The following is a 21,936-nucleotide window of genomic DNA, read 5'->3' on the forward strand; positions in this document are numbered from 1 at the left end:
TCTGTCTCGATCACACAGATTTTTCAAGGTGTTGCATTGATAGCCTTCACTCTGCAAAAACATTGTTCCAGTGGGGTTGCTAACTGACCCAGAGACAGTGAAAACATCATGCATATGTGACTCCATGAGTGTAGTCGTGGATTCAGCTGTGAAGGGCAGAGTGTGCCTATGTATGAAGTCTACGTATGCTCTGCCAGGGTGCCAGGGTTTGTGCCCAAACCATCAACATCAACCATAAGGGTCATGATTCATGACGGCATTAACTCATTTCTCTACTATCTAGAACCTAAAAGGGTTCTTAGGCTGTCCCCATAGGAGATGCCTTTGAATAACCCTATTTGGTTCCAGGTAGAACCCTTTTGGGTCCATGCATAACCCTTTCCACAGAGGGTTCTACATGGAACCCAAAAGTGTTTCACCTTGTGTCCTGCTTTGCTCTCGGTAGCAAAGCAAAGCTAAAAGGAGTGATAACTGGGGTGACCTTGCAGCAGTATGTCGGAGGGAGCAGCATGTAGGAGGGAGATTCCTGGGTGTGAGAAGTGTGCAGGAGGGTATGGGACAAAGGAGTGTGACATTTCGGTGAAAAAAGTGATGTATTTCAATGGGGGTGTGGCCATGTTGTGAGGAAAGAAAGAGGATGATGTGTGAGGGAGCCTAAGAGAATCACTGTGAGTTGTAGGCCAGTACAGAGTGACCCGAACAGTTTGAGCTTTTGTAAGGTTGGCTTCTTGCCGTTTATTGCTATGGTCATTAGCTGTACTGTGTACATGGTAGTAGCAGCAGCAGATAAGTTTTGGCGTCTCAGAGATTAAAGTGCAGAAGAACTACAGGGGGTTTTGAGAGAAGGGGTTCCAGGCTGACTGCCTGTTGTAGGATCTGTTAGGACCAAAGTAGTGGGAAGGGGTGGTGGGGTATGTTGGGGATAGTGTAATATATATAGGTTTAAAGATGGTGGTGCAATTTACTTTTTTTGCCCTTTTCTGTGAATAAATGTGCAATGCACTTTCTGAACTGTGAAAGGCAGCAATACACAACAAAGAATCTTGTTGACCAAACTTTGACTAACTACGCTCAGTTACAAATGCAGGTGGCAGGAGGATCATTTTTGGATAAGGATGTGTATGTGGGAGATCCGTTTGGGGTCTTGAAGAAGATTAATCTTGTGCTGGTGAAAGTGGGATCAATCAGAGTGACCAGGAATGGGCTTGTCAAATCAAATCAAATTGTATTTGTCACATGCGCAGAATACAACAGGTGTAGACCTTACAATGAAATGCTTACTTACAAGCCCTTAACCAACAATGCAGATTTAAGTCGTCCTGATTAATTGTGTGTCTAAGGACCAGAGGAAGAAGGCAGTGGGCATCACGAGAGTTGGGCCATCTGAAGTGTCACGCTTCGAACTCTGGAGTAGGGCTCCTGTTAAGGGAGTCATATCTGGGGTGTCGGTGGAAATAAAGAAGGAAATCCTTGTGACGAGAATCCATGGTTAGGGCCTGTCGCCTGACCCGCATGGTGAATGGAGGAAAGGAAGAAAGTTTGTCGGTGCTATTGTTTTTTGATAGTGAATACCCCCCTACACATGTAAAGCTAGAATATAAGAGGTAAGGAGTAAGATCTTTTGGGTCAAAACCACTACAATGCAAAATTGTTTCAAATGTGTGCAGATGGAAGGAGTATATGGAGAGATCGAAGTGAAGAACGGCCATGTTGCAATTGTGGTGGGGATCATGACCCAGTGTTCATGGAGTGCCCTGTAAGGGTGAAGGAAGTTGAGGTGGCTAAAGTTAGGGTGGTCAATTGGATCTCCTATGTGGAGGCAATCAAAAGTACTGAGATAGAAAGTGACACTAGTGTTGAAGAGATGGTTGTGGATGCACCACAGCACATAGTGAATGTTTGTCAACTAAGAAAACCAGACATTCTATATGTAAAGAAAGTGGATTTTGTGGCGTTCATTGCAACTGTGATAAACTGCACGGCTCAAGTAGCATGGAAGTCAAAGAAATTGAACATTATTGTGGATGCGGCGGGAAAGTATCTGGGGCTTCATGAATTCACAGCGGAAGAGTTGCAAGGGTTATTAGTGACAGAAGATGTGTACCCCTCCCCGGCCTCTGAGCCTGTGTTGGGATCAGCATAGCCATGGGAATCAGGGGTAGCCATGGGAATCAGAATCACAGCACCCCCTGAAAAATCTGAATTAAAAAAATATATTAATAAAAACATTTTTTCAAGTACCCCCCCCCCCCCCCCCCCCACACACACACAAAAGTAGTGCACTGGGCCTTTACTAGTCCTGTATTAGCTAACTGATATAGCATATTGAGTGACTTTCTGGTTGTCAGTATGAGTATTTTTATCCACATGCTGCAATTGTTGCCTTTTGGGATCTTTTATTTTCATCCCACACAGTAGGAGGCAGCAATACAATTTTGGGATGTAGTCCGCTGTAAAACACCAACAAAGAAGAAGAAGAACTTGTTGGGTCAAGGAAAGGTGAAGGAAGCGAGACGGTGGATGGTGGTTGGAAGAGCGCGGTTGTTTAAAATATTAAAGCGTCGCGGTAGCTATTGATAAAGAACATCAACACAAGGCAGCTGCTTTATAAGTGGGATGCACTGGCGAGCGCTACATCCCGAGGGATTCGTGCTGATTGTACGGAGATTGTGACAGCCGATTAAATGGCGTCCCTTGAGAAGACAAGAACAAGATGCATTTCAGGAGAAGTGCAATATTATCATAAGGAGACGTATACTTGGAATACGGAGGAGGAATGGAGGGAAAAAGAGAGGCAGAGAAGGTCTAAGAGAGGGAGGGAGGGAGGGAGGAAGAGGGCGAGCTTGAGTCGGTTAAAAATTGTGGTAAAAAAGGAGATGGTTTGTTAAAGAAGAATAGTAAAAAGTGTAAGCAGAGTGAGCTGAAGACAGGAGGAGAAATGGAAGTGAATGAGGGCAAAGTATCGGAGGTGGTATGTGTGGTGAAGTTCCCGGCGCCCGAGGGTCGGGATAAAGGTGAGTCTGACCATTTTTTTAAAATGTAACTTTTATTTAACTAGGCAAGTCAGTTAAGAACAAATTCTTATTTACAATGACGGCCTACCCCATCCAATACCTAACCCGGACAACACTGGGCCAATTGTGCGCCACCCTATGGGACTCCCACTCACAGCCGGTTGTGATTCAGCCTGGAATTGAACCAGGGTCTGTAGTGACGCCTCTAGCACTGAGTTGCGGTGCCTTAGATCGCTGCGCCACTCGGGAGCCCTAGGAGTGAAGTTTTTGGAAAAAGTGGATCCTTGCCTTTTGACTGATCCATTTGTGGTTTCAGGGTGGGTGAAAACAGAGTTGGGTGCTGTGGAATTGGTGAGGGTAACCAGAAGTGGTCTTGTGATAATTGTTTGTGTTTCTGCTGATCAGAGGGAGCAGGCGCTCCGCGTTAAACGAATGGGTGCCTGAGATGTGAATTGTTTTGCTCTCAAGAAAAGGGCGCCATTGAAAGGAGTGATTACTGGGGTAGCGGTAAATGTAAAAGTTGACCAACTGAAGGGGAAGATTCCCGGTGTTTGTGATGCTCGTCGTTTAGTGCGATGCAGACAGGGTGGCGTGAGTGGTGAAACAGAAGAGTCGTTGTCTGTTCTTTTGAGTTTTGATGTTGAGTGTTTGCCCGACCAAGTGACGTTAGGATATATAAGTTATCATGTACAAGCTTTTGTGCCGAATACATTACGTTGTTACAGGTGTCAAGCTTATGGGCATGTGGTAGCAGTGTGTAGGAAGGAGGTTCCTAGGTGTGAGATGTGTGCAGAAGTGCATGAGACAAAGGAATGTGTAACATTGGGGAAAGTAATGGTATGTGTTAATTGTAGGGGTACTGGGGCTGGGGGATCAGAAATGTCCCGTGCGAGAGAGGCAGGTTGAGGTTTCCAGGGTTGGAGTAGTATGGAAGTTGTCATACGCTGAGGCAGTGAAGAGGAAAATGGGTCAAGGCGGAGGGATGCTGAGAGGAGTGGTGTGAGTAGTAGATCTGTACCAGTACAGAGAGATCAACCAACAAGTGATATACAGTACCAGTCAAAGGTTTGGACACACCTACACATTCAAAGGTTTTTCCTTATTTTCTACTATTTTCTACATTGTAGAATAACAGTAAAGACATCAACACTATGAAATAACAGAAATTGAATCATGTAGTAACCAAAAAAGTGTTAAACAAATCAAAATATATTTTACATTTGAGATTCTTCAAAAGTAGCCACCATTTGCCTTGATGACAGCTTTGCACACTCTTGGCATTCTCTCAACCAGCTTCATGAGGTAGTCACCTAGAATGCATTTCAATTAACAGGTGTGCCATGTTAAAAGTTAATTTGTGGAATTTCTTTCCTTCTTAATGCGTTTGAGCCAATCAGTTGTGTTGTGACAAGGTAGGGGTGGTATACAGAAGATAGCCCTATTTGGTAAAAGCCCAAGTCCATATTATGGCAAGAACAGCTCAAATAAGCAAAGAGAAATGACAGTCCATCATTACCTTAAGACATTAAGGTCAGTCAATCGGGAACATTTCAAGAACTTTGAAGGTTTTAATGACTGCACTTGAAGAAACTATCAAGCGCTATGATGAAACTGGCTCTCATGAGGACCGCCACAAGAAAGGAAGACCCAGAGTTACCTCTGCTGCAGAGAATAAGTTCATTAGAGTTACAGATACCAGCCTCAGAAATTGCAGCCCAAATATATGCTTCACAGAGTTCAAGTAACAGACACATCTCAAAAAACAACTGTTCAGAGGAGACTGCGTGAATCAGGCCTTCATTATCAAATTGCTGCAAAGAAACCACTACTAAAAGACACCAATAATAAGAAGACTTGCTTGGGCCAAGAATTGTATTTATTTATTTCACCTTTATTTAACCAGGTAGGCTAGTTGAGTTCTCATTTGCAACTGCGACCTGGCCAAGATAAAGCAAATCAGTTCGACACATACAACAACACAGAGTTACACATGGAATAAACAACCATACAATCAATAATACAGTAGAAAAGTCTATATACAGTATGTGCAAATGAGGTAGGATAAGGGAGGTAAGGCAATAAATAGGCCATGGTGGCAAAGTCATTACAATATAGCAATTAAACACTGGAATGGTAGAATGTGCAGAAGATGAATGTGCAAGTAGAGATACTGGGGTGCAAAGGAGCAAGATAAATAAATAAATACAGTATGGGGATGAGGTAGATTGGATGGGCTATGTACAGGTGCAGTGATCTGTGAGCTGCTCTGACAGCTGGTGCTTAAAGCTAGTGAGGGAGGTAAGAGTCTCCAGCTTTAGTGATTTTTGCAGTTCGTTCCAGTCATTGGCATGAGAAACATGAGCAATGGACATTAGACTGGCGGAAATCTGTCCTTTGGTCTGATGAGTCCAAATTTGAGAATTTTGGTTCCAACCGCCGTGTCTTTGTGAGATGCAGAGTAGGTCAACGGATGATCTCTGCATGTGTGGTTACCAACGTGAAGCATGGAGCAGGATGTGTGATGGTGCTTTGCTGGTGACACTGTTGGTGATTTATTTAGAATTTAAGGCACACTTAACCAGCATGGCATGGCTACCACAGCATTCTGCAGCAATATGCCATCTTATCTGGTTTGCGCTTAGTGGGACTATGATTTGTTTTTCAACAGGACAATGACCCAACACACCTCCAGGCTGGATAAGGGCTATTTGACCAAGAAGGAGAGTGATGGAGTGCTGCATCAGATGACCTGGCCTCCACAATCACCTGACCTCAACCCATTTGAGATGGGTTGGGATGAGTTTGACCGCAGAGTGAAGGAAAAGCAGCCAAAAAGTGCTCAGCATATGTGGGAACTCCTTCAAGACTGTTGGAAAAGCATTCCACGTGAAGCTGGTTGAGAGAATTACATTTACATTTTAGTCATTTAGCAGACGCTCTTATCCAGAGCGCTCAGCATATGTTGGAACTCCTTCAAGACTGTTGGAAAAGCATTCCACGTGAAGCTGGTTGAGAGAATTACATTTACATTTTAGTAGACACTCTTATCCAGAGCAACTTACAGTAGTGAACACATACATTTCATGCATTTTTTTCTTTGTACTGGCCCCCCGTGGGAATCGAACCCACAACCCTGGCTTTGCACACACCATGCTGGCGTTGCAAACACCATGCTCTACCAGCTGAGCCACAGGGAAGACCGGGAAGGGAAGAATGCCAAGAGTGTGCAAAGCTGTCATCAAGGCAAAGGGTGGCTACTGTGAAGAATCTCAAATAAAAATATATTTTGATTTGTTTAACTTTTTTGGTTACTACATGATGTGTTATTTCATAGTTTTGATGTCTTCACTATTATTCTACAATGTAGAAAATAGTACAAATAAAGAAAAACCCTTTTGACTGGTATTGTATGTTTCAGTAAGATTGGATTTTTATCAATGATTATCATCTGTACTGCAGGGATGGAATATAAGTCGCAGAAAATTGAGTTTGTGGTGGCAGCTGCAGAGTGGTATTTGGGTGTGTGAGACTTGATGTCAGAAGACTTACAGGGTGTGTTAAGTGGTGTTTTCCCATCCTTTCAGGCTGTTGGCCTGAAGTAGTACTAAATAGATTTAAAATTGGAGTAGGGTGGTGTTATTTTGTATTATTATTACTTTTTTTGTGAGTGTAGTGTTTGATGGTAGGGTATTTCTTTATTCAAGCAAAGTATAAGGGAGTTGTACTCCAGTCTAATAGGTGGCTGTAATGCAACATTTATTGGATGCCAACCGCAGTTAAACCTCATCGAAGAAGAAAGCGTCTAGTCTGCTGGAAAACCACACGAAGAAGAAGCAGAAGAATAGGAGTCATTGGCACTACAAAATAAATAAAGTCCAGAATCTGGAAAGAATTTAAAACCAATGCCGGTCATCAATGTACCGCTATAAGCGTAGTTTTTCCATTGGTACATTCTGTATCGTTTTTGTAAACTGTGGCTATCTTTGCACGGAGTTAACGCTTGTTTTGTGTGATTACGCCGAAGTCTAAGAAGAGGCCTAGCCGGGTGCAGAAGAAGCGGTCCCACTGTCTGAGTTGAGAGGTGAGTGTTTTTCCGGTGTTAGCGCAGTTCGCGATATCGCACCATGTCTTGTTTTAAGGTGTATCATTGCTAATTTTGAGAAATACATTTCAACACGTTTTGTTACAGAAAATAACCCATCGTCTTCAAGGCTGCATTTACTGGCTAGCTAACGTTAGACCATGTAGCTAACTAGGCTAAAATGTAAACATGGCTAACTAACGTTAATTAACTAATGACAGCGTTTCTAAACCATCTTGCTATTGGCTGTTCTGTCGCTCTTCTTCCCAACTGCCTGTCTTATCCTTGCATTGGCCCAATCAACCAGTCAGTCATGCCATAGTTTGCAATTACTAACTCAGTCAAAGTTGTGTAGTTAGCTAACTAGCCAGTTAGCTGGCTATGCTACATCAAGGAGGAAAATAACGTTATTGCTCAGTTAAATTTAGAACTAGCTAAATAGCTATAACTGTTAGTGATAAAGCTAAAGATGTAGTGTTAAAAGGCTAACGTAGGCTAACTAACGCCGTTACCGTTAAGTATGTAGCCAGCAGATCCGACCCGTTTTCTTACAGCTGCATTAGTGTCGAACAGACTAATGCCATAATGTCCACAAGATGCACATGCATTCTGCCTTATGTTGTTTTTGCTGTATGTCTAGACCGTGTTTTCCGTACTTGATGGAGAACGGTTTGCAGCATGTAAAATATCACTTTCGACCATAGCTAATAATTAGAATGGATTACGTTATTTTCCTATCGACCTACTGGTTTCATAGGCTGGCAGAGCTACAAGCAGACGGCGTGCATAAGAGCACATTTACAACAATTAATCAAGTTTGTTTCTATTCTTCTGTCACTCATCTCTAGCAACATCAATAAATTAAACTGGTTGTTCCCAAAGAGTACTGATTTTTCAAATCACTAGCTTTCCCTGCATGATGGCATGCTAAACCATTCTGCTGGCTGGTTTTGTGAACTAACCAACAGGGCACACTACCCAAGTGTTGTAATGTTGAATTGTGTCATTGTTACCGGAGACAAATTTCCACTCATTCAGCCAGTGTATGTATCTTCTCCTCTCTAACTATACAATCGTCATCATCATTTGGCCTTTGTATGGTTCCATCCCGGCCATGGAACTTTTATGAACTTCTGTTTGTACCACCGCATGGAAATGTAGCGCACGAGTTGAAAATATTGAACACATGCACTACACAGAACGCACCGCAGCCTAATGTGGCATCCCAAACGTAACTTTGCGGACTGTTCCATTGACACGGAATGACTTTCGCCAGAGCGCAAAGAATTTGACGCGTCTGGTGGATATGAAGCTTAAGTGAGTGTGCCGATTAAAGACGTTGTAGAGCAGGGTTGCCAGGTCTAGCGCAAATGTTTATCGCAAGGACCCAAAAGTGTGCAATTTGGGGGTGCACACCATTGGTTCCTGCATGAACCACCCCTCGCCTCGAGCATGACATCCTCATGCTTGTGACACTTTTTTGAATGTGGTTCAAAAGGGAAATAAAAGTTATGAGTTTTTTTCTGCCCCCGCCTCGGCAGACAGTGTCCTTCGCTCCCGCTTGCCGAAAACCTGCCCGTCGTTAATAGAACTATGTAAAAACGCTGCCCGACAAGCGCGGGCGAAGGACACTGTCTACAGGTCACTCCCGCTAGCACAGCAGGGGGAGGCTGGGACTACACCATGTTATAGCTAGCTAGTTAGCGACACCGTGTGCTAGCTTGCTAGTTAGCTAGCACACTGTGTCACCACTGCCTCCCGCCTTCTGTGTACCGGAGAACACTGTCTACCGGTTGCCCCCTACTCCCGCTAGCACAGCAGGCGGGAGGCTGGGGCGACACATATGTTAGCTAGTTAGGGACACCGTATGCTAGTTACCTAGCTAGCACAGTGTCGCTCCCGCCTGCTGTTTTCTGGTAATTGTGCCGTTATTATGTGCCAGATGTTGAGACTACAAAGTACAAATTGTTGTAAATGTCCTGTTTGCGGGATTGACTTGTCATTTCAATTGGCATAGGCTACTGACAAAAGTGGGTTTATGATTGTAATTCATGGTTTGCTTAGCTAGATTCAGTTAGACTAGCCCCTTATTGGTCTACATTTTATTTCAGATACAGTAGCCTAGGCAAGATGTAGGTAAGCTGAACGATTTAGCAGTTTGCTTAGTTAAAATGTACAGACTTTTATTTAACATGAATGGCGATTTCGAGATAAGAAGTGCTTGTGTTGCCTAATAGCCTGCTGGAATAAGCTACTGAGAATGGGCTCGTAATTTCAATGACTGAATCAGTTATTAATAATATGGAAATGAACTGAATATGCTCGTCAACAACAGCCCGTGTTTATTTTTTTTTACCTGTAGCCTAATCTGACTGTTAACATCAATCAAATGCATTCCAACCATAGCTGATTGGCAATTGCGATAGAGCTCTGACCATGATCACAATTGATAACTTCCAATTTTAATTAACTAAACATGGCAATTCATAATTGCATGATAACACAAGGCTACAACAACAATAAACTGAAGTTATAGGCTATTTATTAAATTGGTTTGGCAGCCCCAGGTAGGCTACACAAGTGGCACACATTGATTTACAATAACTCCAGTGATATCGTCATTTCAACATATTTATTGTATCAAATGGTAAGCTTCAGTAGCCTACGATGGCATAGAAATCAATATGCTACTTGATCACCAACAGATGCAAATCTATCATTGTCCAAATTTTTATATCAGTTTCATTGTGGACTTTTCCCCCAATAAGAGAAGCATGTTAGGGAGTTCCATAACTTCCATAAAACCCTTCGCTTGACACAGTTTTTCATAAGCAAATTTGACATTAGAATGCAGTTCAAACCACTTCTGAACGAATTTATCTAATGCGCTCTAGTGCGCCTAAGTCATTTTCCAGTGCTTTGTCGCCTTTCTTTCTTGATGTGCATCAGTTCTAGGACTTTATGTTTTATGGAAAAAAGGGGCAGATGGTGTGTGTGTTGAGAGCGCAGTGCAGTGAGCAGCTGTGTCACCTGAGTGAGAGGAGACAGAGCAGCACACGCGTGATAGTTTTTTACCAGTTGTAGGTAGGTAGACTATTTAGCATTTCTTATCTCGCATCTGCTCCTCTGTGCCTTAATCTACACTGGAAGGCGTTCTGACCCTAGTGCAGTTGTATGCAAGCGGGTCAGATCTGTTGGCTAACTAAATGCAGTATGTGACCACCTCCAGTTTATTAGCTATCTGTAGGTATGCTAATTGTCTGATCATAAATAGTCAGCGAAAAACATTCAACCTATTTTGCCTGTAGGCCTACACACCCTCCACCAGCTTTGTGTGAGATAAATATTGATAAACTAATATTGTTTTCTGGTGTTACAGAGAATATGTAACATACATCACCATGACATCCAGATTTGGTAAAACCTACAGCCGTAAGGGAGGGGAGGCAAACTCCAAATTTGAAGAGGTCTTCTCCAACAAGGCCACACTGAGCACCAAATGGGGAGAGACCACTTACAAGGCCCAACTGGGCTCTAAGCGGCCCACTCTGAAGCCTGAAGTTGTCGAGTTACTCAAGAGGCCCCGGCTTGAGGATGATGACAGCTCAGAAGATCCTTTTGGTTTTGACAGCGATGATGAGTCCAAGCCTGTCACCTCCCTCAGTGTGCCCCAGTCTAAACCGGCTGAGGGTGAGGCCAGTAAACTGCCTTCTGCTACAGTCACAGCCACAGTACCAGTGGATACCAGTAGGAACTCCAACAGCACATCTACAGGTAAGAACTGGATGGCAGATAACTCTGTTGGCCATAAACATGTTGGATATGTTTTCATTAGCGAGGATGCTCTCGGAAGTTTAGAATGGGATGTTGTGTGCACTTTGTCACTAGCTAGATGTCCATCCAATTAGCAACAGAGTTTCATGAAAACATTCTAAAATCTGCATTAAAAACAATATTTGGCTTTTCCAGGGATGTTTCCATCAAATTGAGTTGTTGTGTATAAAAGGCTGTGCTTGATGCTGTAGTGCACATAAAAATAACTTTTGCGGTTAAATTCCCATGTACCGAATAAAAAAAAAAAAAATCCAAGTTAAATGGGTTTCCATCGCTTTTTCAACTCTACTGAGGGGTTTTGTTACAAAAAATGTTTTGCTTTATATAGAGGGCTCTAAAGTGCGACCAATTTGGTTGCAAGTGCAACGAAATATTTTGCTGTGCGATCAGGAGTTTTATTTTGGGAGCACTGTGCGACTAGGAACAATATCTCCCAGGTAATAATTGTTGTATTGATAAGGCTTTGCTGTACTGTTGTTTCTAGAAAAAAAGTGAGTGCATATTTAATAGCGTCATGTTTCCACCATTACTAGAGCAAAAATTGCTTGCTTTAAAAAAATCTTAAACATGTCGTGGGCTGTTCTAAAACTACTCGTGTGTCATTAACCATTTGTTTACACTTTGATCACGTTACCTCATTGGCTAGCTAGCTGGCAACCTGGTAACTTTACCAGTATATCCCAAAAATTTTACACAATGTGGACACCAAATATTCCACAAATGACTTTGTAATTTCAATGACAGGCATTTGTATCAACGTTTTAGATTTTTATAATAAACAAATGTCTTTTACAGTGTTGCATATTAGTTTCTAGGGCACATTGGCTTCAAAAGTAGCTAGAATTCATATAGTCCCAATATATTCTGAGTACACCAAACATTAGAAGCACCTACCTAATATTGAATTGTCCTCACCTCAGAACAGCCTCAATTCGTCGGGGCATGGACTCTACAAGGTGTCAAAAGCATTCCACAGCGATGCTGGCCAATGTTGAATCCAATGCTTCACACAGTTGTCAAATTGTCTGGATGTCCTTTGGATGGTGGACCATTCATGAAACACAGGGGAAACTGTTGAGCATGAAAAACCATGCAGCGTTGCAGTTCTTGACACAAACCAGTGCGCCTGTCACCTACTACCATACACCGTTCAAGGGCACTTAAATATTTTGTTTTTACCCATTCACCCTCTGAATGGCACACACACACAATTGTCTCAAGGCTTAAAAATCTTTGAACCGGTCTCCTCCCCTTCATCTACACTGATTTGAAGTGGATTTAGGGGACCATAGATTTCACCTGGTCAGTCTGTCATGCAAAGAGCAGGTGTCCTTCATGTTTTGTATACTCGGTGCAGGCTGTATCTTAATCAATAAAAGAAAATCATATTTTCTGGATCGCCTGAATTTCATGTTCTCCTGCTCCTAACATTTTTAATTTGGGAGCACCAGTGCTACCAAAGAGATTAATTTAGAGCCCTGGGTATATAGCGAATGTGCCCACTCCGGTCCTGGCATGTGCCCTCTAGCCAACCGCTCATCGATACTGTGCGGGTATAGCCGACATGATGAGATTATTATTTGTCAAACTGCATCGATAATCATGTCACCAGAATGAATCCCTTGATATTTATTGAAAAGGATAATCAAGCTCATCACCGTGCACGTTCACCACCCTGTGAAGTTCATCATAACTTACTTCATCTGTAGCCTAATAAACTGCATGCTTTTTCCCAAGTCGTAGTGGGAGGACCACACAACATACAGTGCCTTCAGACTTTTTCCATATTTTTGTTGTTACAGCCTGAATTTAACATTTATTTAAATAATTACATTTTATGTCACTGGACTACACACAATACCCCATAATGTCAAGGTGGAATTATGTTTTTAGAAATGTTTACAAATTCATAAAATATAAACTGAAATGTTTTGAGTCTACGTATTCAACCCCTTTGTTATGGCAAAACTAAATAAGTTAGAGTAAACATTTGCTTAATAAGTCTCATACGTTGCATGGACTCACTCTGTGTGCAATAATGGTGTTTAACATGATTTTTGAATGACTACCTCGTCTCTGTACCCCACACACAATTATCGGTCGAATAGTGAATTTCAAACCGATTCAACCACAAAGACCAGGGAGGGTTTCCAATGCCTCGGAAAGAAGGGCACCTATTGGTAGATGGGTAAAAAATAAAAAAGAAGACATTGAATATCCCTTTGCGCATGATGAAGTTATTAATTACACTTTGGATGGTATATCAATACCTGCGGTCACTACAAAGATACAGGAGTATTTCGTAACTCCGGGATTTCACCATGAGGCCGATGGTGACTTAAACAGTTAGAGATTTGAATTGCATTGATAGAAAACAGGATGAATTAACAACATTGTAGTTGCTCCACAATACTAACCTAATTGAACGAGTGAAAAGAAGGAAGCCTGTACAGAATAAAAATATTCCACAACATGCATCCTGTTTGCAACAAGGCATTTAAATAATACTGCCAAAAATGTGTCAGAGCAGTTCACTTTTTGTCCTGAATACAAAGTGTTATGTTTGGGGCAAATACAACACATTACTGAGTGGTACTCTGTCCCTGAGTACCACTCTTAATATTTTCAAAGCGTAGTGGTGGCTGCATCATGTTATGGGTATGCTTGTAATCATTAAGGACTGGGGAGTTTTTCAGGATAAAAAAAGAAACGTAAGGAGCTAAGCACAGGCAAAATCCTAGAGGAAATCTTGGGTTTAGTCTGTTTTCCACCAGACACTGGGAGATTAATTCACCTTTCAGAAGGACAATAACCTTCTAAAACAAGGCCAAATCTATACTGGAGTTGCTCACCAAGAAGACAGTGAATGTTCCAGTGGCTGAGTTAGTTTTGACTTGTATGGTAAGACCTGAACATGGATGTCTAGCAAGGATCAGTTTACTGACACATTTGGTGTTTCCATCAGGCCTGTTGTGAAGAAAAAATAATTATCCGACATGTGCTATACAGTGAGGGGGAAAAAAGTATTTGAACCCCTGCTGATTTTGTACGTTTGCCCACTGACAAAGAAATGATCAGTCTAATTTTAATGGTAGGTTTATTTGAACAGTGAGAGACAGAATCACAACAAAAAAATCCTGAAAAACGCATGTCAAATGTTATAAAATGATTTGCATTTTAATGAGGGAAATAAGTATTTGACTCCTCTGCAAAACATGACTTAGTACTTGGTGGCAAAACCCTTCTTAGCAATCAGAGGTCAGACGTTTCTTGTAGTTGGCCACCAGGTTTGCACACATCTCAGGACGGATTTTGTTCCGCTCCTCTTTGCAGATCTTCTCCAAGTCATTAAGGTTTTGAGGCTGACGTTTGGCAACTCGAACCTTCAGCTCCCTCCACAGATTTTCTATAGGATTAAGGTCTGGAGACTGGCTAGGCCACTCCAGGACCTTAATGTGATTCTTCTTGAGCCACTTCTTTGTTGCCTTGGCCGTGTGTTTTGGGTCATTGTCATGCTGGAATACCCATCCACGACCCATTTTCAATGCCCTGGCTGAGGGAAGGAGGTTCTCACCCAAGATTTTATGGTACATGGCCCCGTCCATCGTCCCTTTGATGCGGTGAAATTGTCCTGTCCCCTTAGCAGAAAAACACCCCCAAAGCATAATGTTTCCACCTCCATGTTTGACGGTGGGGGTGGTTTTCTTGGGATCATAGTCAGCATTCCTCCTCCAAACACGGCGAGTTGAGTTGATGCCAAGGAGCTCCATTTTGGTCCCATCTGACCACAACACTTTCACCCAGTTGTCCTCTGAATCATTCAGATGTTCATTGGCAAACTTCAGACGGGCATGTATATTGTGCTTTCTTGAGCAGGGGACCTTGCGGGCGCTGCAGGATTTCAGTCCTTCACGGCGTAGTGTGTTACCAATTGTTTTATTGGTGACTATGGTCCCAGCTGCCTTGAGATCATTGATAAGATCCTCCCGTGTAGTTCTGGGCTGATTTCTCACTGTTCTCATGATCATTGCAACTCCACGAGGTGAGATCTTGCATGGGGCTCCAGGCCGAGGGAGATTGACAGTTCTTTTGTGTTTCTTCCATTTGCGAATAATCGCACCAACTGTTGTCACCTTCTCACCAAGCTGCTTGGCGATGGTCTTGTAGCCCATTCCAGGCTTGTGTAGGTCTACAATCTTGTCCCTGACATCCTTGGAGAGCTCTTTGGTCTTGGCCATGGTGGAGAGTTTGGAATCTGATTGATTGATTGCTTCTGTGGACAGGTCTTTTATACAGGTAACAAACTGAGATAAGGAGCACTCCCTTTTTAAGAGTGTTCTCCTAATCTCAGCTTGTTACCTGTATAAAAGACACCTGGGAGCCAGAAATCTTTCTGATTGAGAGGGGGTCAAATACTTATTTCCCTCATTAAAATGCAAATCAATTTATAACATTTTTGACATGTGTTTTTCAGGATTTTTTTGTTGTTATTCTGTCTCTCACTGTTCAAATAAACCTACCATTAAAATTATAGACTGATCAATTCTTTGTCAGTGGGCAAACGTACAAAATCAGCAGGGGATCAAATACTTTTTTCCTTCACTGTACTTGAATTAAAAGGTTGGATGGAAACCTGGTTTTGTTTCCACAGGTGCTTGTAGAATAATTGTGTGTGTCTGTGTGTATACAGTAGCTAAAGAACACCTGCCTGTCTCTTGTATTTCACTTTATTTATAGCATTTTTTTTTTTTATTATGGAAGGGAAACTGTCTGTGATAATGGTGATGATAGCTGTGGTGTGTAGATGTTTCCGGAGAAGATAAAGTGATGGGCTCCCTTGTGGGCTTTTAGTCTCTGCTGCCAGCTTCTGTGTCAGCTTATCTCGTCTCTATCTGTCCCTGATGGCTCACTAAAGATAAATCAGGCTTTACTGCAACGCCGTTGTCTCAATAGGCCTGTACCCCTTTCATTTAGAATTAGATTACTGATTAGAAATGACACAAACCAAACAACCGTGTTGAATAAAATCTGAAACGTAATTTATAATATAATGCTTCCTTTTTGTTAACATGCTCTTTTTGTCTCCTTTGTGCTCACAGGCAAGCAAACATTGTCCAATGAGGGTGCAGAAAAGAGTAGCCAGTCCTTGTTCAGAAATACATCAGAGAGTAACCAGAAGCCTATTGCTCAGTCCTCTGTTTCAAAGACTGTGCCCAAGGACCCCTATGTGGAATGGAGCCTAATAGGAACCCAGGAGTTTTCTACCTCCTCCCCTAGCATGGATCCTCTCCAGGAAAAAGACTCAGCTGAGGCACCAGGGTTTAGTGGGGACTCCCAGTCCTCATCTTCAAAGGATGGGCTCTCCTCAGGTGGGATGAAAAGTGCTGAACACGAGTCCCCGGCCGAGCCTGTTGTTGACAACATCCCTCCCTCCCCATTCCTCCTCAGGCCGTCCAATACTAGGAAATACATCCGGCCCAAACCAAACAAGGCCTCCGATGTTCCAGATGCTTCTGCTACTAGCGACAGTAAACTGCCCGTAGCCGCCAGCAGTCCGGCTGCACTGATGCCCAAAAGTGTGTCCACTGCCAGCAGTTGCGGTGGCACTAATGCTATCACAACAGTGGCCAAACCGGCGACTAAACCTGCTGGCAGGGGTCGGGTACGGGACTATACGGTGCTGCACCCATCCTGCCTGTCGGTGTGTAACGTCACCATCCAGGACTCCATAGAGCGCAACATGGACGAACTCATCACCAGCGCACCCCCTGCTGACCTGGGGGAGGCGGGACGTCTGAGGAAGAAGGCAGACATACCTCCAGCCAAACCCACCAGGTAAACGACTCCACTGGCTGTGGCCCAGACAGTACACACAAGACTCTTGCCTGAGTTGCCTCCCACTGGTCCTTCATGACATGCTTGATACTGCTTAATATTGTACAACTGTATATTTACAGGTAAGCGCATAACGTCCCTTCTTATACCCACTCAGCTCACCCTCGTGGTTTACCAAATGTTTCCACTACACCTAAACCTAGGTGAATCTGTTTTCTTGATTTAAGCACCTCTTCTGTTTAAGAAGACACTTAACCTTTGACTATTGTTTTTGTGTTTTTAATGTCAGCTGCTGATTTTGAAATGAATCCATTCTCCTCTTGTAACCGTCAGGTCCCGAACCACCCAGAGTAAGACCAAGAAGGAGACCAAGCTGGAGTTCTTTGGCTTCGAGGACAAAGGTGACCAGGAGGAGGGAGCGGACCACGCGGCCGGCGGAAGCAGCAGCTACAAGATCAAGTACTTTGGCTTTGACGACCTCAGCGAGAGCGACAGTGATGACGAGGAGGGCTCCCAGGCCAAAGAGAAGAGGAAGGCCAAGAAGGCTGCAGCAGTGGCAGCAGCTGCAATGGCAGCTATTGTGGACAGCCCCCAGCCCAGCGACTCTCAGGACAGCCAGGGCAGCAGCAGTACAGGTGACATATACTGTTGATGTTTGTCTAAAGGCAATAAAGAGGTTAGCTGTATGGAAAAACACAGGTGATTTGATAAGCTTTATCATATACAGTCAAAATAGGATGCGTTGCTTAGTCAGTTTTCCTACAACATGTAACAGGATTTCTATTGTACGTGTATTTCCATCATGTTGATTCCACCTTATTGTGCTGTTTCCCCCCCCTCTCAGATATTCTGGAGTTTTCTGATGACTCGATCCCTGGTGGGTCTGAAGGGCAGAAGGGTCGCTCAGGAAAACAGGGGGACAAATCCATGGAGATTGGCAGGAAGATCTTCAGTGGGCCCAAAAAGGTGAGGGACCGATGAAGTCTGATTTTGAATGTGTGTGTGTGAGATGGAGAGTGTGTATGGAAAGAGTTGTTTGATTCACAGTGTATTTGTAGCGGTGCTCATGAGGTAACCCAGATAGAATTGCTGTCACTAAGGGGAGTAAATGTTCAATAATGTTTCAAGCAGTCACGGGTGAGCAGTGGGAGAACGTTCCCAGTAAAGGGATTTTTGTGCTGTGATATTGTTATTGATTCCGTCTGCTTTGCCTCTCTGGATATCGAACACTGCTTTTTTTGCAAGGCAGATGAATGGGTTAGGCCTAATTACATGACTCTTCAGAAACATCACAAGAACCTCTCGCCTCAACTCAAGCATTTGACCAGATCAAGCGCAAAGTCACACTATTGTCATAGCACACATGTCTAGACTGACCATCAAAATGAGTGATTTAAGCCTTGAAAGAGGACCACTAGATTGTTTTAATTCCAATAATAAGTATTAACTGCACCCCCCATAGTAGCTGAGCTTTTCAGGAACCGTTTATTCAGCACTGTTAAGGAAGAGCTTAAAGTAAGCTTTTCACTACTGTTTACACCTGCTGTATTCTGTGCCTGTGACGAATAAACTTTGATTTGAAGACCCTTTACTCTTGGGCCGAGATTCAAACCAACTCAGATGAATGACCTGCACACTGCTATAGACTTTTAAAGGCTGTTTCTCTGATATTCACTGTAAATGCTACAGACATCATCTTAACCTCGCTTGCGTCCCACCTACTCAACAGCCAGTGGAATCCCGTGGCGCGATATTCAAATACCTTAGAAATGCTATTACTTCAATTTCTCAAACATATGACTATTTTACACCATTTTAAAGACAAGACTCTCGTTAATCTAACCACACTGTCCGATTTCAAAAAGGCTTTACAACGAAAGCAAAACATTAGATTATGTCAGCAGAGTACCCAGCCAGAAATAATCAGACACCCATTTTTCAAGCTAGCATATAATGTCACAAAAAACAAAACCACAGCTAAATGCAGCACTAACCTTTGATCTTCATCAGATGACACTCCTAGGACATTATGTTATACAATACATGCATGTTTTGTTCAATCAAGTTCATATTTATATCAAAAACCAGCTTTTTACATTAGCATGTGACTAGCATTCCCACCAAACACTTCCGGTGAATTTACTAAATTACTCACGATAAACGTTCACAAAATACATAACAATTATTTTAAGAATTATAGATACAGAACTCCTTTATACAATCGCTATGTCCGATTTTAAAATAGCTTTTCGGTGAAAGCACATTTTGCAATAGCCCGGCCATCACAGGCTAGCTATTTTGACACCCACCAAGTTTGGCCCTCACCAAACTCAGATTTACTATAAGAAAAATTGGATTACCTTTGCTGTTCTTCGTCAGAATGCACTCCCAGGACTTCTACTTCAATAACAAATGTTGGTTTGGTTCCAAATAATCCATAGTTATATCCAAATAGCTGCGTTTTGTTCGTGCGTTCAAGACACTATCCGAAGGGTAAAGAAGGGTGACGTGCCCGGCGCGTTTCGTGACAAAAAATTTCAAAATATTCCATTACCGTACTTCGAAGCATGTCAAACGCTGTTTAAAATCAATTTTGATGCGATTTTTCTCGTAAAAAAGCGATAATATTCCGACCGGGAAACCCTGTTTTCGTTCAAAGACTGAAAATGTAAACATGGTGGAGTCTCGTGCACGCGCGCCCCAGTCTCATTGTTCTCAGATCGACCACTTACCAAACGCGCTACTGGCCTGCAAAGTCATCATTCAACGTTCTGGCGCCTTCTGAGAGCCTATGGGAGCATTAGAAAATGTCATGTTATGCCAGAGATCACCTGTTTTGGATAGAGATGATCAAGAAGATCAAGAAATGGTCAGAGAGGGCGCTTCCTGTTTGGAATCTTCTCAGGTTTTGGCTTGCCAAATGAGTTCTGTTATACTCACAGACACCATTCAAACAGTTTTAGAAACTTTAGGGTGTTTTCTATCCAAAGCTAATAATTATATGCATATTCTAGTTACTGGGCAGGAGTAGTAACCAGATTAAATCGGGTACGTTTTTTTATCCGGCCGTGCAAATACTGCCCCCTATCCCCAACAGGTTAAGCATCAATCTCCTTTTAAAAGTAAATCGCACTTCACAAAGGTCGTTTATCTGCGTTTGTTTGAATCCTGGCCTTTAAGACTGTATAGCTAAAAAAAGAAGTTCCACATCTTTCCATTCCACTTACAACTTTGTCAATGGTTTTGGCACACACACACACAAACACAGTAAATGTGTCCACTCTGGTCTTGGCAGTGCACTCTAGCCAACAGCTCGCAAATGCAGTGCAGATATGGGCTACAGTTGAAGTCGGGAGTTTACATACACTTAGGATGGAGTCATTAAAACTCGTTTTTCAACCACTCCACACATTTCTTGTTAATAAACTATAGTTTTGGCAAGTCGGTTAGGACATTTACTTTGTGTATGACACAAGTCATTTTTCTAACAATAGTTTACAGACAGATTATTTCACTTATAATTCACTGTATCACAATTCCAGTGGGTCAGAAGTTTACGTACACTAAGTTGACTGTGCCTTTTTAAACAGCTTGGAAAATTCCAGAAAATGATGTCATGGCTTTAGAAGCTTCTGATAGGCTAATTAACCTAATTTGAGTCAATTGGATGTATTTCAAGGACTACCTTCAAACTCAGTGCGTCTTTGCTTGACATCATTGGAAAATCTAAAGAAATCAGCCAAGACCTCAGAAAAAAGAAATTGTAGACCTCCAGAAGTCTGGTTCATCCTTGGGAGAAATGTCCAAACGCCTGAAGGTACCACGTTCATCTGTACAAACAATAGTGCGCAAGTATAAACACCATGGGTCCACGCAGCCGTCATACCGCTCAGGAAGGAGACGCGTTCTGTCTCCTAGAGATGAACGTACTTTGGTGTGCAAATCAATCCCAGAACAACAGCAAAGGACCTTGTGAAGATGCTAGAAGAAACGGGTACAAAAGTATTTATATCCACAGTAAAACAAGTCCTATATCGATATAACCTGAAAGGCCACTCGGCAAGGTAGAAGCCACTGCTCCCAAACCGCCATAAAAAAACCAGACTACGGTTTGCAACTGCATATGGGGACAAAGATCGTACTTTTTGGAAAAATGTCCTCTGGTCTTATGAAACAAAAATGGAACTGTTTGGCCATATTGACCATCGTTATGTTTGCAGGAAAAAGGAGGGATGCTTGCAAGCCAAAGAACATCCCAACCATGAAGCACGGGGGTGGCAGCATCATGTTGTGGGGGTGCTTTGCTGTAGGAGGGACTGGTGCACTTCACAAAATAGATGGCATCATGAGGAAAGAAAATTATGTGGATATATTGAACATCTCAAGACATCAGTCAGGAAGTAGCAAATGGGTCTTCCAAATGGACAATGACCCCAAGCATACTTCCAAAGTTGTGGCAAAACGGCCTAAGGACAACAGTCATGGTATTGGATTGGCCATCACAAAGCCCTGACCTCAATCCTATAGAACATTTGTGGGCAGAACTGAAAAAGCGTGTGCAAGCAAGGAGGCCTACAAACCTGACTCAGTTACACCAGCTCTGTCAGGAGGAATGGGCCAAATTCACCCAACTTATTGTGGGAAGCTCGTGGAAGGCTACCAAATACTAATTGAGTGTATATACACTTCTGACCCACTGGGAATGTGATGAAAGAAGTAAAATATGAAATAAATCATTCTCTCTACTATTATCTCACGTCACCCCGCTCCTCCGCTCTCTCCACTGGCTTCCAGTTGAAGCTCGCATCCGCTACAAGACCATGGTGATTGCCTACGGAGCTGTGAAGGGAACGGCACCTCCATACCTTCAGGCTCTGATCAGGCCCTACACCCAAACAAGGGCACTGCGTTCATCCACCACTGGCCTGCTGGCCCCCCTACCTCTGAGGAAGCACAGTTCCCGCTCAGCCCAGTCAAAACTGTTCGCTTCTCTGGCACCCCAATGGTGGAACAAGCTCCCTCACGACGCCAGGACAGCGGAGTCAATCACCACCTTCCGGAGACACCTGAAACCCCACCTCTTTAAGGAATACCTAGGATAGGATAAAGTAATCCTTCTAACCCCCCCCCCCCCCTTAAAAGATTTAGATGCACTATTGTAAAGTGGTTGTT

General features: G+C 42.9%; 1 protein-coding gene across 1 annotated transcript in view; it reads left to right on the top strand.

Annotated features, from left to right (window-relative positions):
* The first annotated feature begins 6,795 nt into the window (after positions 1-6,795).
* LOC106607591 (wings apart-like protein homolog) overlaps positions 6,796-21,936 on the top strand; it is a 31,866-nt gene continuing 16,725 nt past the window's right edge. Inside the window, exons 1-5 of the mRNA XM_014204678.3 lie at positions 6,796-7,095; positions 10,475-10,869; positions 16,029-16,764; positions 17,098-17,399; positions 17,609-17,730. Of these exons, the coding sequence (XP_014060153.1) occupies positions 10,497-10,869; positions 16,029-16,764; positions 17,098-17,399; positions 17,609-17,730 (1,533 nt within the window). The 5' untranslated portion in view covers positions 6,796-7,095; positions 10,475-10,496. The remainder of the gene's footprint in view (positions 7,096-10,474; positions 10,870-16,028; positions 16,765-17,097; positions 17,400-17,608; positions 17,731-21,936) is intronic.

This window comes from Salmo salar, chromosome 01 (assembly GCF_965601325.2).
Source record: "Salmo salar chromosome 01, fSalSal1, whole genome shotgun sequence".
NCBI classification, from domain to species: Eukaryota; Metazoa; Chordata; class Actinopteri; order Salmoniformes; family Salmonidae; genus Salmo; species Salmo salar.